The 16,267-nt window shown below is 42.2% G+C and overlaps 1 protein-coding gene across 2 annotated transcripts in view; it reads right to left on the bottom strand.

Annotated features, from left to right (window-relative positions):
* LOC105474302 (methyltransferase 16, RNA N6-adenosine) overlaps positions 1 to 16,267 on the bottom strand; it is a 90,663-nt gene that overhangs the window by 66,498 nt on the left and 7,898 nt on the right. For both annotated transcript variants that reach the window (XM_071082123.1, XM_071082122.1), the window contains exon 2: positions 15,527 to 15,654. In XM_071082123.1, the coding sequence (XP_070938224.1) occupies positions 15,527 to 15,654 (128 nt within the window). The remainder of the gene's footprint in view (positions 1 to 15,526; positions 15,655 to 16,267) is intronic.

Below are 16,267 nucleotides of genomic sequence, written 5' to 3' on the forward strand. Positions count from 1 at the left end.
ATACCTGAATATAATGATTTCTTGTGACCTCTAAGAATGCTTCCAGATACTAACTTATAGGGAGGGAAATGGAAGGGATGAAGAATGGAACTTTAGTATCATCGACAGCAGACAGAAATAGGATGACTATAGTGGACTCTGAAGAGACACAGCCAAAGCCTAGAAGCAACGACGCTCCCATCGCTATGAGCATACCTAGAGTTCCAGACCTTGGTTTCTAAATAGTACTCCCTAAAGGAATCAGAGTTCCTTGGATAAATCATTATTCCACAACTGGATAGGGAAGTACAAGATGAACCCGAAACATTGTATTGTATTAGAAAACAGGACATGCTGAAAGGAAGGTAGGAACAAAGCAAAAGTATACTAGACCCAGCTTGATGGCGCTATCTTTGGCCAAACCTGTGTCAACGTGAATGAAGAAGGCTAACAAGGGATTTATGGCCCATAGAATAAAACCTATGAGTCCAGCCTTAAACATAGAAGCAGTGAAAGAGTTAGATAATTTACATGTGGCAATCACCATGCTAATAATTGTTTCACTTAAGAATTATCAATGGATGCTAAAAATAATGAGTAAAAGTTTGTTGAAAAACAGGATATTGGGCTGGGCACAGCAGCTCACACCTGTAATCCCAACACTTTGGGAGGCCAACGTGGACAGATCACTTGAGGTCAGGAGTTCAAGACCAGCCTGGCCAATATGGTGAAACCCCATCTCTATCAAAAAATCCAAAAATTAGCTGAGCATAGTGGCACACACACCTTTAGTCCCAACTTCTCAGGAGGCTGAGCTGGGAGAATTGCTTGAACCTGGAAGGCAGAGGTTGCAGTGAGCCTAGATCAAGCCATTTCACTCCCGTATGGACAACAGAGTGAGACCATGTCTCAGAAAAAAAAAAAAACAACACTGACAAGAAAACAAAAAAAGAAAACAGGATATTTACACAGTCACAAAATACTTCCCCAGAAATTATTAATTACCTTGATAATGATATCAATTACCAGACTATAAAAGGATAAAATAATAACAGTACAATAAAGAAATCTGACAGATACCCCCTTAACGAAGCGACCAAAGTCAATACCCCTAATTACGAAACAAAATGATATTATATGCTTCAATAATACAGAGAAGAAGAGAAAAGGATAAAGCAAGCAAGACTCAAAAAACCAGGCAAAATTAAACAAAATTCAGGAATGAGATAGTAGACATGGTTGTACAAGTATCAATATACTAAAAACCACTGAGTTATAAGAGTGAATTTTATAGTATGTGAACTATATCTCAATAAACAAATGAAATGGAAAGGAGTGAGAAGTTTTAAAAAGTAAAGAAAAAGTAGTAAACATAAGAGAGGTCAATAATGAAGACCCCCTTACATATAACTGGGGATTCTGAATAACAGAACCAAAGGATTAGAATAAAGAAATATTCAAAGATATGATTCAAGATAACTTTCTAGAAATAGAAGGCTCACTATGTTCCTAGGAAAAGATACAAAATTAGCAATACCAACACCTAGAAAAATTACCAGACTTTAAGGCTTACAAGAAAAAAAAAATCCTTTAGATATCTAGGCAAACAAGTTAAACAATTGATTTTGGGGTTAGGGACGCAGTAGGGTAAATGAGGCTACCTTTGTATTTCCACACAGCACCATTCAATAGTAGAAGATAAAAGAACACTGACTACAAAGCTCTTAGAGGAAAAGAAGCGTGACACAATTTTATACTCAGCCAAACTTACTTTGATTATAATGACGACAGATAAACATTTTGAGTGTACAGGAACTCAAGGAGTAGAGTTTTCATGAGCTCTTTGTGAAGAAATTTCTTTTTTTTTTTTTTTTTTTTTTTTGAGACAGAGTCTCGCTATGTCGCCCAGGGTGGAGTGCAGTGGCCGGATCTCAGCTCACTGCAAGCTCCGCCTCCCGGGTTTTTACGCCATTCTCCTGCCTCAGCCTCCCGAGTAGCCGGGACTACAGGCGCCCACCACCTCGCCCGGCTAGTTTTTTGTATTTTTTAGTAGAGACGGGGTTTCACCGTGTTAGCCAGGATGGTCTCGAACTCCTGACCTCGTGATCCGCCCGTCTCGGCCTCCCAAAGTGCTGGGATTACAGGCTTGAGCCACCGCGCCCGGCCTGTGAAGAAATTTCTAATGGAAAAAGTTTAATCAATAGAGATAAATTAAGGAACTACAGTAAGTCTTCACTTAACATTGACAATAGGTTCTTTGACTTGAAGCGAAACCATATATAACAAAATCAATTTTTTTTCTCATCACTTACAAGGAAATGACGTTATTAGAGGACCTGCTACACATCATTTCATTAATGTCACAGTTTCCAAGAACCTACTGGCAACACTAAGTGAGGACTTACTGTATAGCAAAACAACCGGCACTGAGCATTTAAGCCTTTTTAACCAGAGAGCTAAGATAAAAACACCTGTGAACTGTGGCTACATAATAAAATGTCAGTGTTTACAAACCACAACAACATACACATAATCAAAATTCAGGACAGGAAACAGAAAAGGGAGAGGGAGTTCCTCAGCTTTTATACACAGGGTCAAAAGACTTCATTTAAAGGTGATAAACTAAGTAGCAGAGATAGAAGCACACATTTAAGAAGATAAACTGGCTGGGCCCAATGGCTCACACCTGTAATCCCAGCACTTTGGGAGGCTGAGGTGGGCGGACTGCTTGAGCTCAGGAGCTTGAGACCACCCTGGGCAACATGGCGAAAGCCCGTCTCTACAAAAAGTACAAAAATTAGCTGGATGTGGGAGTATGGTGGTTGTGTGAGCCTGTGGCCCCAGCTACTCAGGAGGCAGGAGGATCACTTGAGCCCAGAAGGTCAAGGCTGCAGTGAGCCAAGATCCCATCACTGCACTCCAGTCTGGGTGAGAGTGGGCCCCTGCCTCAAAAAAAAAAAAAAAAAAAGAATATTAACACTAGAAGAATGAAGATAAATAATATAATCAAATAAAATCAGGGGCAGTAAAGGAAAGGTAGGTGAAAATCAGATTATATAGTGTAAAAGAAAAGTAACAAGAACAAAGCATGATACGAATGTGAAATGAATGTAAATAGTAAACTCATAATACTCTCAGATTACATCACAAAAGTCAAAATCTACTCACTATAATAAACTGTTTTAAACAAAAACTACAGTTAAAACAAAATGAGCCAAAGGTTGAAGATAAAAGCTTAACCAAAAGTATCCCAGACAACTACAAATAAAAAGGAAAACAGGCCAGGCGCGGTGGCTCAAGCCTGTAATCCCAGCACTTTGGGAGGCCGAGACGGGTGGATCACGAGGTCAGGAGATCGAGACCATCCTGGATAACACGGTGAAACCCCGTCTCTACTAAGAAATACAAAAAACTAGCCGGGCGAGGTGGTGGGCGCCTGTAGTCCCAGCTACTCGGGAGGCTGAGGCCGGAGAATGGCGTGAACCCGGGAGGCGGAGCTTGCAGTCAGCTGAGATCCGGCCACTGCACTCCAGCCTGGGCTACAGAGCGAGACTCCGTCTCAAAAAAAAAAAAAAAAAAAAGAAAAACAGGAGTTATTTTACAACAGACAACCTTAATTTTTGGATCAAAAGGATTAAATGAGCAACTATGCAGAATGGGTTAAAGATATAAAATGCTGATGGAGGCCAAGAGAATAATAACTTTAAAAAGTGACTGACTTTCCATTCCTGTGGGTATTGGTTTTAAAGAACAGCTTCTATAGGACCGTGGAAGCAGATGTTTATTGCATAAATATATGCTAGCAATTGAAAGTCTCATTAAAATACATTAAGTCTATTTAAAGGGGTATTAAGTTTATTCTTAGAGATCAGAATTGGATATGTATTAATTTTGTCATTTGTGGGGGCTAATAAAAGAGGGTTAATCCAGGGACAACAGCCACCAACACATTTCTGCTTTACTCAACAGCACAGCAATGGCCTCAATCAATTTTCACATTAAAAAAAAAAAGATTTGCACTATCTTTGTATTTCTTATTCAATTAAAAGCAGTATAAACTCAGGATCAACAAGATAAATGATGAGCAATAAAAAGGTATAAAATCTATAAAAACTTCAGTTTTACTTCTAACAAGAATATTTCATTCCTGTGAAATCAGTCAAGTGTGTGAGAAGGATGGGCCAATTCCATTTTCTTCAATGATACAGGAACGAAAGTCAAGTTTTACATGTGAGGAAGAAGTTCACATCTAAGAACCATGCTAAGGCATTCAAACACATTCGTGTCTTTAATTAGAATGGCAGCCCGACCTTGTAACTAAATTTCACTGCTAAACACACAAAAGAAAAAATAATCTATGTCTGTGTTCAAAGGCTTAAAATCTCAAATGTAAAATTTCATGGTAAAAGGCATTTGAGGAGAAAAATGTTTTCAGAAAATCTCTATTAAAGAAACTTAATAACTTAGATACTTTATAAAATAAATTTGATAAAGAGTATTATCTAAGGGCAGCAAATAGTAACAAAAGTATTGCTATTTTGCACTGGCATTTCAAAGTAACTGTGAAAATCAGGGGTTTCAAAATATTTATAAGGAATAGCTATTGGTACTACTCAAAATGCCAGTCCCTGATAAGATAAGGAGCTTGTGCCAGAATGTAAACAACACATTAAAAAGTCAACGAAACCAAAGAAATGTGAGGTAACCTAAACATACGGCACAAGGTCCTTATCTCCGTGGACAGTAACAAATAGTTTGTGGTTAAGCAGCCAGTTCAATAACCACTTTTAGTAGCACTATGCCAGATGCCACAAATGGCCATTTCAAAGGTTATGACCACCATTCTGTTCTTTTTTTGGTTTTTTTTGAGACAAAGTTTCGTTCTTGTCGCCCAGCCTGGAGTACAATGGTGCAATCTCGGCTCACTGCAACCTCCGCCTCCCGAGTTCAGGCGATTCTTCTGCCTCAGCCTCCCGAGTAGCTGGGACTACACTCATGTAATACCATGCCTGGCTAATTTTGTATTTTTAGTAGAGACGGGGTTTCGCCATGTTGGCCAGGCTGGTCTCGAACTCCTGACCTCAGGTGTACTGCCCGCCTCAGCCTCCCAAAGTGCTAGGATTACAGGCGTGACCCACCGCGCCCAGTGACCACCACTCTGTTCTAAGTAGTTAATGTCGTGTGGATTTGCCCGCCCAGTTTTGCCAGCTCTCTAACACTTTCAAACAAAACCAGTGATCCATGTTTTCATATGAAATGGATCTGATTCTCAACATTAATATGGGCAATAAATAATAACTGCAAGCCTTATACAACTCACAGGCTAATGGGCTGTCCCCTCTATTACAGGGGTCCCCAAGCCCTGGGCCATGGACTGATACTGATCCGTGGCCTGTTAGGAACTGGGCCGTACAGCAGGAGGCGAGTGGCAAGCAAAGCTTCATCTGAATTTACAGCCACTCCCCATTGCTCGCATTACTGCCTGAGCTCCGCCTCCTGTCAGATCAGTGGCAGCATTAGATTCTCACAGGAGCATGAACCCTCCTGAACTGCACATGCGAGGGATCGAGGTTGAGCACTCCTTGAGAATCTAATGCCTGATGATCTGTCACTGTCTCCCATCACCCCTACATGGGACCGCCCAGCTGAGGGGAAGCAAGCTGCGGGAAAACAAGCTGATTCTACACGATGGTGAGTTGTATAATTATTTCATGTAATGAAATAATACAATGTAATAATAACAGAAATAAATGCACAATAAATGCAAAGTGCTTGAATCATCCCAAACCCACCCCTCCCCCACCACAGGTCCATGGAACAATGGTCATCCATGAAACTGGTCCCTGGTGCCAAAAAGGCTGGAGACCACTGCTGTACTCTATTGTAAATAGTAGAATTGTCAAGAAAGTTGGGGTACTTGGCTACTCTACTTTTAAAAGTGAAATATAAATATGTTTCCTTTGAGCACACTTTGTTCAACTGAGGTATACAGAATAGGTCAGAATTTTTAAGAAACTGTGACAGCTGGCGTGTATTCCTTTATTCATTCAACAAACAGTTATTAAGTGTCAACTATGTGCCAGGTATTATGCAAAATGCTAGGGATATTGCAGTAAAGCGAACACAGACAATCCCTCCCTTTCTGAAGCGGACGGTCTGGCAGAGGATGGGTCTTATCCAGAAATCACTTAAATACCTGTAAATCTGTAACTGCGACAAATGCTATAAAACACAGGTAAAAGATACTATTGACCCTCCCTAATTCGTGGATCTGCCTTAGGAAGGTCAGAGAAGGCTTCCCTGCAGAGGCAACTGATCTAAGAACTGACAATGGAAGAAAAATTCACAAAGGAAGGAATGAGGGGAAGGGAACGTGGCATTCTAGGGTCCTAGGTAAAGCAAACAGCAAGTACGAAGACCCTAGGGCAGAACTTCTGGAGTATTCCAGGTACTAAGAGACAGTCACTGTGTCTAAACTTTGCAGAGAGCAAAGTAAGCACATACAATTCAAGGTGAAGCTGGGGAGGAAGGCAGGTTCCAGATTATGTAGCGCATTATAATTAGAGTGACCATATAATTTTATCATATCCCATCTGAAACTTTTCTGAAAGTAAAAACTATTAATAATCACACCAGGATACAATTATATTCTTTTTTTTTTTTTTTTTTGAGACAAAGTCTCACTCTGTCGCCCAGGCTGGAGTGCAATGGCCCGATCTCAGCTCACTGCAACTTCTACCTCCCAGGTTCAAGCAATTCTCCTGCCTCAGCATCCCGAGTAGCTGGGACTATAGGCACGTGCCACCATGCCCAGCTAATTTTTTGTATTTTTAGTAGAGACGGGGTTTCACCGTGTCAGGCAGGATGGTCTCGATCTCCTGACCTCGTGATCTGCCCACCTCGACCTCCAAAAGTGATGCAGCCGTGAGCCACTACACCCAGTTGATAAAATTATATTCTATGTTAAGGATTTAAGTCTGGTATAGAACAAAGCTGGAACAAAGTGGAAGCAAAGGCTCTAATTAGGAAGCTACTGCTATACCTGAATTAAGAGGCTAAAGGTTGGGTGTGGTGGCTCACGCCTGTAATCCCAGCACTTTGGGTGGCCGAGGTGGGTGGATAGCTTGAGTCCAGGAGTTTGAGAGCAACCTGGGTAACATGGTGAAACCCTGCTTCTACAAAATATACAAAAATTACTCAGTGTGGTGGTGTGGTGGCATGCACCTGTGGTCCCAGCTACTCTAGGCGGGGGACTGGGGGGTGGGGCGCAGTGCTGAGGTGGGAGGGTCACTTGAGCCTGGGAGGTAGAGGCTGCAGTGAGCTGAAATTGTACCACTGCACTCCAGCCTGGGCAACAGAGTGAGATCCTGTCTCAGAAAAAAAAAAAAAAAAAAAAAAAGGCTAGATCTAGATAAAGGTAGCAATGGCAGAGATAGGGAAAACTGAAAGGAATCAGAGATATTTTGGAGGGAACATTTGTGAGATTTAGCAATGGAATCACATGTGAGCTAAGGGATGCCGTGTTTCGCACGAGTCTCCCAAGGTTCTGGCTTGTTCAACAGGATAGGCAGTGCCACCCTAACTGAAGTTAGTAACTCTGGCACAGAACCGTTTTTGAGGAGAAATATAAATCTGAGCTGTATTTGAGACATTTAAGTGGAGATGGAGCCCAGAGAAGAGGTGTGTAGAAATAAACGTGTGAGTGATTTGCAAACAAACAAGTGAAGCCCTGGCACGGATGACAGCGATGAGGGAGAAAATGTAAAGTGCGAAGGAAAGAGAGCTGGAGAGCAAGCTTTGAAAACTCCTTTAATAGCTGTATGCACAGTCATCACAGAGTAAGCTCCACCAGGAGACAAAGGAACACCAGAGTGGAAGAAGGAAAACCAGAGTTTTCAGTTGGCGCCAAGGAGGCCACGGCAAGAGCGGATCCATGAAGGAACCAACCAGCAGAGTGACTTGCTGCTCAGAAGGCAATGGAGGGCTGAAAATCAGAGTCAGTGACATGAGGCTGCTGGAGACCTTTTAAAGAGCTGCTTTGGTAGTGGCAGAGTTATAAACCACCCCGGAATCAGCTAAAGATTAAATGAGGGCAGAGAGTGGAAGCTCACACTTGTAATCGCAGCAGTGTGGGAGGCTGAGGCAGGAGGACTGCTTGAGCCCAGGAGTTCAAGACCAGCCTGGGCAACAAAGAGTGACCCTGTCTCCACTAAAAAAAAAAAAAAAAAAAAATTTAAATTAGCCAGGTGTGGTGGTGGGCATCTGTAATCCTAGCTACTCAGGAGGCTGAGGCAGGCGGATCACTTGAGCACAGGAGGTCAAGGCTACAGTGAGGCGTGATTGCATCACTGCACTCCAGCCTGGGCAAGAGTGAGACTCCGTCTCAAAAAAAAAAAAAAAGAAAAAAAAAAAAGAAATCCTGTCACGTGCTAGAACATGGCAGAGTCTTTGAGGATATCATGCTAAGTGAAACAAGTGAGTCAAAAACAACAAATACTGCATGATTCTACTTTAAGGTAAAGGTATCTAAAGTCGTCTAACTCATGAAAAGGTTCTAGAAATCTGCTGTACAACAACGAGCACAAAGTTAACACACTGTACACTTCAACTCGATTAAGGTGGGACATTTTATGTTGTGTTTCTCACAACAATAAAAAAAATTAAGTGGCCCTAAATTATTATTCAAGTACTGTGCTGACATCCTTCCCACTTTTTCAACTCTCTGATACAGAAGACTTATTGAAGAAAATGTCCAATTTTTAAACACTCTCATGGGTCAAATAAGCAATTAGATAGTAATATACAAAAACACAGATCCTGAAACAATGGAAACAACCACTACTGATAACCCTAAATTAAGCAAAGAATCCAAAATCCTACTGGCAAAATATGAAATTGTACCTTGATCAATCAAGCTAATCTTTTCATTCTTTTTTTTTATTTTATTTTTTATAGAGAAGGGGGTCTCACTATATTGACCAGGCCGGTCTTGAACTCCTGGCCTCAAGCAATAGCTTTCCAAAATGCTGTGATTACAAGCATGAAGCAGCCTGAAGCCTGGCCTTCAGGCTGATCTTTTAAATGACCATGCCTATGCTAACTAAAGAGCAAATAACAGAAAAGAAAAATCTAGTCATCCAAATACCTCTTTGCCCTTTCCGGGCATGGTTAAGAATACTGTGATTCTGGCCGGGCGCAGTGGCTCACATCTGTAGTCCCAGCACTTTGGGAGGCCGAGGCAGGCAGATCACCTGAGGTCAGGAGTTTGAGACCAGCCTGGCCAACACGGTGAAACCCCGTCTCCACTAGAAATACAGAAATTAGCCGAGCATGGTGGCAGGTGACTGTAATTGCCATTTAGTAGAGACAGTGAAATCCCGTCTCTATTAAAAATACAAAAAAAATTAGCTGGGCGTGGTGGCACGTGCCTGTGATCCCAGCTACTCAGGAGGCTGAGGTAGGAGAATGCTTGAACCCTAGAGGCGGAGGTTGCAGTGAGCCAAGATCACGCCATTGCACTCCAACCTGGGTGACAGAGCGAGACTCAAAAAAAAAAAAAAAAAAGAATACTGCGATTTCCTAGCAATGCCCAGTGACTTACCCTAATTTCAGTGAAACTTAAAAAAAAGTCCAATGATAAAAGAGGAACTGTTTTTTTTTGTTTTTTTTTCTTTTTTTTTTTTTTTGAGACGGAGTCTCGCTGTGTCGCCCAGGCTGGACTGCAGTGGCCAGATCTCAGCTCACTGCAAGCTCTGCCTCCCGGGTTTTTATGCCATTCTCCTGCCTCAGCCTCCCGAGTAGCCGGGACTACAGGCGCCCGCCACCTCGCCCGGCTAGTTTTTTGTATTTTTTAGTAGAGACGGGGTTTCACCGTGTTAGCCAGGATGGTCTCGAACTCCTGACCTCGTGATCCGCCCGTCTCGGCCTCCCAAAGTGCTGGGATTACAGGCTTGAGCCACCGCGCCCGGCCAAGGAACTGTTAAATTTAAGTTTTGTACTACAGAAAATTTAGGAACAAGCTGAAAGTAATCAATATGGAATTGGCTAAATAAGCTATAATACAAGAAAACCCGATGCAGCTATTAAAAATAGTAAGATTAGGCTGATCTACACATACTTGTATGAAGAGGGTTCCTCAATATATTACGTTTGAAAAAGAAGTTGAGCAGAAGTATGTATGTACATTCCGACTGCATTCTTGTAAAAACACAAGAAAAAGACCCTGTATAAATAGATGCAGAGGAAAAGTCTGGAAGGCTAAGCAGGGACTCTGGATATGCATGTAGGTGGGTAGATGAGTCAAGTGGAGACTTCCACTCACCTCACTTTTCTATACTATCTAAACACATTTAATTACATAATTCCACTTTTTTTTTTTTTTTTTTTACTAAATATGTAAACTCTCTTCATACAAGTATATGTGGATCAGCCCGGTCTTATTCTTTTTAATGACTACACTGTACTCGCTTGGGTGGATGTATTACAGCTTTTGTAACTTTATGCAAAATGCTTACAGGATAACGTCAAATGGGGGAGAAGACGCATGACTGTATGTAACTAAAATGACAACCACAAAAATTACTACGTATGAATAAAGACAAGGGCTTAGAAAGATGAGATTACGGACTCATTTCATCTTTTAGGGTAAAAGAACTGTGACTTTTTGTACATATGTGACATCACCATTATAAATGTAGTTAGGAAAAATAGATTTCTGTAATTTTCTCATTAAGGAGTCTATAATATCTGTATAGTAAAAAAGAATTCCTTTTCTGAAAAACGGAAAACAGGTCTTTGGTTCTAGAACACTTGCTTTCCATAACACGGTGACAGCAATCACCAAAAGATAGTGCTGCAGCTGTAGCACTCATCATACAGCTTCAAGAGACATTTTGGGCAAGGGAACAATATAATTAATGTTTTCCAAGGGCCTTCGAAGAAAGCTGTTGCTTACATAAACAATTCTTGTTATTCAAATATATATATATATATATTCATAAATATATTTATATATATTCAACTTACAAAATGATGAACTACAGCACACAATTTAATCACAAGGAACCATATCCTAAAAAAGTACAAGACATTAAGCTGAGGCTGGTTTAATGGGAGGAAATAAAGTGAACACCAATGAAGACCTGATTCTTAGACTTTGTTGTTTATTTTTTGTTTCTGAAAAGATCCAGACACTAGTCTGAGTGTTAGAAATACTTTTGTAGGGCAAAGTCAAGTCACTCGACTTCACTAGTTAAGTATCTAGGTCTTGTTAGCACCCTGGGACATTCAAAAATCCTGAACACGGGCAAGATCTTTTTTCATTCTCATTTCCGAGATTACAGGGAGGCCCAGGAACTAAAATTAGCTCTCACGTGAAAATCAGCAGTTTATTCATTTTCAGTCTTTGTTGTTTGTTTAACACATCCAGCTCCCCAAAATAGCCCATTGTCAACAGGCTCATGGCCGATTTCCCCAGAATGACTCCCGCTCTGCCACTGATGAATACAGTATCACCATTATAGACGGATTTTGAACAGACACATTTCTGTAATCCATGGCTAAAATAACAATCATTCTAATCCTATAGAAGCTGAACCTGATATAACAACAACAAAAGCCAAAAGCCTCCCAGTGTTACTCCAAAGTTGGTTTCTAGTCTTTAGATGGTCACTGAGGTGCTAAAAACGGTACAGTCTACCCAGAATGATAAAGCCCTTCAATGCTGGGTCTTTGGTTTAAAAACAAATCAGTTAAAATAAATAGACAAATAAATAAAAATAAAAACAAAAACAAATAGGGCCGGGTGCAGTGGCTCACACCTGTAATCCCAAAACTTTGGGAGGCCGAGGCGGGGGGATCATGAGGTCAGGAGATCAAGACCATCCTGGCTAACACGGTGAAACCCCGTCTCTACTAAAAATACAAAAAATTAGCCAGCGTGGTGGCGGGCGCCTATAATCTCAGCTTCTCGGGAAGCTGAGGCAGAAGAATGGCGTGAACCCAGGAGGCGGAGCTTGCAGTGAGCCAAGATCACACCACTGCACTCCAGCCTGGGCGACAGAGTGAGACTCCATCTCAAAAATAAATAAATAAATAATAAATAAATAAAAACAAATCAGTTAAGTGTCACATTCTATTCAAGCTCAACTGACAGCGCTGAACTAAATTGCAGGCTGTTCCTATGGAACTGATTATTGTGAAAAAACAAACTAAAATCTCATTGTAATGGTCAGATATGATTATAACAAAGCAGTGGCACGTGCAGGGAAGAAAAACAAGGTATCACACTAGCCATCTTGCCACCTTAATTATACCAGGCTTAACAACAATACGAGCACCTACCATGAACCAGTGTCTACAGAATGCTAGTCATTCTACGTGCATTACTGCTAACCTTCATGACAACCGTCCGAGGATGTCCTCTCATCTCTCCTTTTCAGGTGAGGAGACTCAGTCTCAGTAAAGCTAAGAAAATTACATAAAATCTCACAGCTAAGGCCGGGCACAGTGGCTCACGCCTGTAATCCCAGCACTTTGGGAGGCCGAGGCGGGTGGATCAAGAGGTCAGGGGTTCGAGACCAGCCTGGCCAACATGGTGAAACCCCGTCTCTACTAAAAACAAAAATAAAAAAATTAGCCAGGTGTGGTGGTGGGCACCTGTAACCCCAGCTACTCAGGAGGCTGAGGCAGGAGAATTGCTTGAACCTCAGGAGGCGGAGGTTGCAGTGAGCCAAGATCACGCCACTGCACTCCAGCCTGGGGGACAGAGCAAGACTCTGTCACAAAAAAAAAAAAAAAAAATTTCACAGCTAGAAATGGCACCCTCAAGACTGATACTTAACAAGACTATCTTAGAAATGTCCCCTTTCCAAAACACCCCTGATTCCCTTAAGAGAGCACTTAGGAGTTAAGCAAATAAGTGACACTAACCCATCGAAGGTCTAATGTTTTGTCTGACATTTCTTTTCCATATTAGTTGAGTTTATAATTTTGGTGATTCTTCTTTTTTTTTTTTTTGATATGATCTCAGCTGCAACATCCGCCTCCCGGGTTCACACCAGTCTCCTGTCTCAGCCTCCTGAGTAGCTGGGACTACAGGCGTGTGCCACCACACCCAGCTAATTTTTTTGTATTATTAGTAGAGACGGGGTTTCACTGTGTTAGCCAGGATAGTCTCGATCTCCTGACCTCGTGATCTGCCCGCCTCGGCCTCCCAAAGTGCTGGGATTACAGGCAAGAGCCACCGCACCCGGCCCGGTGATTCTTCTTTAATACAACTCACAGAATTAAATACAAAGCCATTGTAGGCTGGGCGTGGTGGCTCATGCTCGTGATCCCAGCACTTTGGGAGGCCAAAGTGGGCGGATCACTTGAGGTCAGGAGTCAGACATCAGCCTGGCCAACATGGTAAAACCCCATCTCTACTAAAAATACAAAAATTAGACAGCTGTGGTGGCGCATGCCTGTAATTCCAGCTACTCAGGAGGCTGAGACACATGAATCACTTGAACTCGGGAGGTGGAGGTTGCAGTGAGCCAAGATCGGGCCACTGCACTCCAGTCTAGGTGACAGTGTGAGACTCTGTCTCAAAAAAAAAGATTGTAAAAAGGAAGAACATTCTACCAGTGCAGACAACCATCAACAACTCCTACTTAAGCAGGCAGGAAGGGGGAAGATTTCTGGGAGCCACCAGGTCATTTACACCAAGAGCGCATCTCCTCTCTCCTATGACTACCACAGGTCCCTGCAAAACGTCTGAGGTTGCCAACTATACATAGGCTCACACTGCTCTCATCTCTAAAAGAAAAACAAGGAAGTCCTCCTCAAGACTGCCATATCTTCTTCCCATTCCCTCACAGACACATTTCTTTTTCCCTGTAACAAGAGTCTTTTTAAAAAACTTTTTAAAGATTTATTACTTTTGGCCGGGCACGGTGGCTCACGCTTGTAATCCCAGCACTTTGGGAGGCCGAGGTGGGCAGATCACAAGGTCAGGAGATCGAGACCATCCTGGCTAACACCGTGAAACCCCGTCTCTACTAAAAATACAAAAAATTAGCCAGGTGTATTGGCGGGCGCCTGTAGTCCTAGCTACTTGGGAGGCTGAGGCAGGAAAATGGCGTGAACCCAGAAGGCAGAGCTTGCAGTGAGCCAAGATTGCACCACGGCACTCCAGCCTGGAGGACAGAGCGAGACACCGTCTCAAAAAAAAAAAAAAAAAAAAAAAGATTTATTACTTTTAATTTCTTTTCTTTTTGTTTTTGAGACACAATCTCACTCTGTCACCCAGGCTGGAGTGCAGTGGTGCAATCTTGGCTCACTGTAACCTCTATCTCCTGGGTTCAAGCGATTCTCGTGCCTCAGCCTCCCGAGTTGCTGGGAGGTTAATTTTTGTATTTTTAGTAGAGATGGGGTTTCACCATGTTGGCCAGGCTGGTCTTGTACTCCTGGCCTCAAGTGATCCACCCACCTTGGCCTCCCAAAGTGCTGGGATTATAGGCATGAGCCACTGTGCCCAGTCAAGATTTACTAGTTTTTATGGGTACATGGTAGGTATATATATTTAGGGGGTATATGGGATATACATTGTATTTTTAGCAGATCAAATGTTTGTGGCAATCTTACATCTAGCAAGTCTGTTGGCACCATTTTTCCAATAACACATGCTCACTTTATGTCTCTATGTCACATTTCGGTAATTCTCACAATATTTCCAACTTTGTTGTAGTGATCTATGATCAGTGGTTTTTGTTTTTTGTTTTTGTGCGTATGTGTGTTTGTTTTTGTTTTAGTTACTCAGGAGACTGAGGTAGGAGGATTGCTTGAGCCCAGGAATTTGAGACTACAACGAGCTATAATCCTACCACTGCACTCCAGCCTGAGCAACAGGGACCCTCTCTTGAAAAAAGAGAAAAAAGGCTGCGCGTGGTGGCTCACGCCTATAATCCTAGCACTTTGGGAGGCTGAGGCAGGCAAATCACGAGGTCAGGAGATCGAGACCATCCTGGCCAACATGGTGAAACCCTGTCTCTACTAAAATACAAAAAATTAGCTGGGCGTGGTGGCGTGCAGCTGTAGTCCCAGATACTCGAGAGGCTGAGGCAGGAGAATCGCTTGAACCCGGGAGGCAGAGGTTGCAGTGAGCCGAGATCACGCCACTGCACTCCAGCCTGGGTGACAAAGAGCAAGACTTTGTCTCAAAAAAAAAAAAAAAAAAAAAAAGTCTTTAGATCCCTACCAGTCACTACGTTTTAGGTCACGAAGAGCACAACGCTAAGTCTCTGCAGTCGCTCTGGGATTTCTGTAGGGTAAGCAATAATTCGGACAGCACGAGAATTTTTCCAGAAGGAAACTGAAATGCATTTGGTCAATTCCTCTAATGTGATACATTAAAAAGCTGAGACCAAGAGAGGTTAAGCGATTTGTCCTAGGTCGCATGGGAAGTTTAATCGAATGTCTCAGATTAACATTCAGGTAGGCTTTCTGTTATATCGTATCCATTTGAATCACACAAGAATAATACGGTAAGTTTTCATCCGTTACCTACCTCACTCTTCCATTCAGATTTATCTGAACATGCTGCTTAAAATCTGGATATTTGGATGCCAGATATGCAAAGTCAGGAGGTTTGTCCTTGTATCTATTTCTTGCATGCATTGATTTACTCAGAGCCATCTTAAGGAGAGAAAGAGAGAGAGAAAATCAGCATATTTATTAAAAACCATTAATGGGGGCCAGGCGCGGTGACTCACGCCTCTAATCCCAGTACTTTCGGAGGCCAAGGCAAGTGGATCACCTGATTCAGGAGTTCGAGACCAGCCTGGCCAACATGATGAAATCCCATCTCTACTAAAAATACAAAAAGTAGCCAAGCGTGGTAGCAGGAGCCTGTAATCCCAGCTACTCGGGAGGCTGAGGCAGGAGAACTGCTTGAACCCAGGAGGCGGAGGGTGCAGTGAGCCGAGATTGTGCCACTGCGCTCTAGTCTGGGCAACAAGAGTGAAACTCCGTCTCAAAAAAAAAAAAAAAAAATCAGTGGGGAAAGCTGTGGATGCCAAGTTAATAGTTATAGCCAACATGTCTTTGCCGATCAAGTGAGAAAGTAGAAACTACATTTAAAAAATATATACAACAAATAAGCACATGAAGAGATGCTCAACATCATTAGTCATTAGAGAAATACAAATCAAAACCACGTGAGATACCACTTCATACCCACTAGAATGGCTACCGTCAACAAAAAACCAAAAATTAAAAATTAAAAAAACAGAAACAACAAGTGTTCTGC

The sequence above is a fragment of the Macaca nemestrina genome, chromosome 17 (assembly GCF_043159975.1).
Source record: "Macaca nemestrina isolate mMacNem1 chromosome 17, mMacNem.hap1, whole genome shotgun sequence".
NCBI classification, from domain to species: domain Eukaryota; kingdom Metazoa; phylum Chordata; class Mammalia; order Primates; family Cercopithecidae; genus Macaca; species Macaca nemestrina.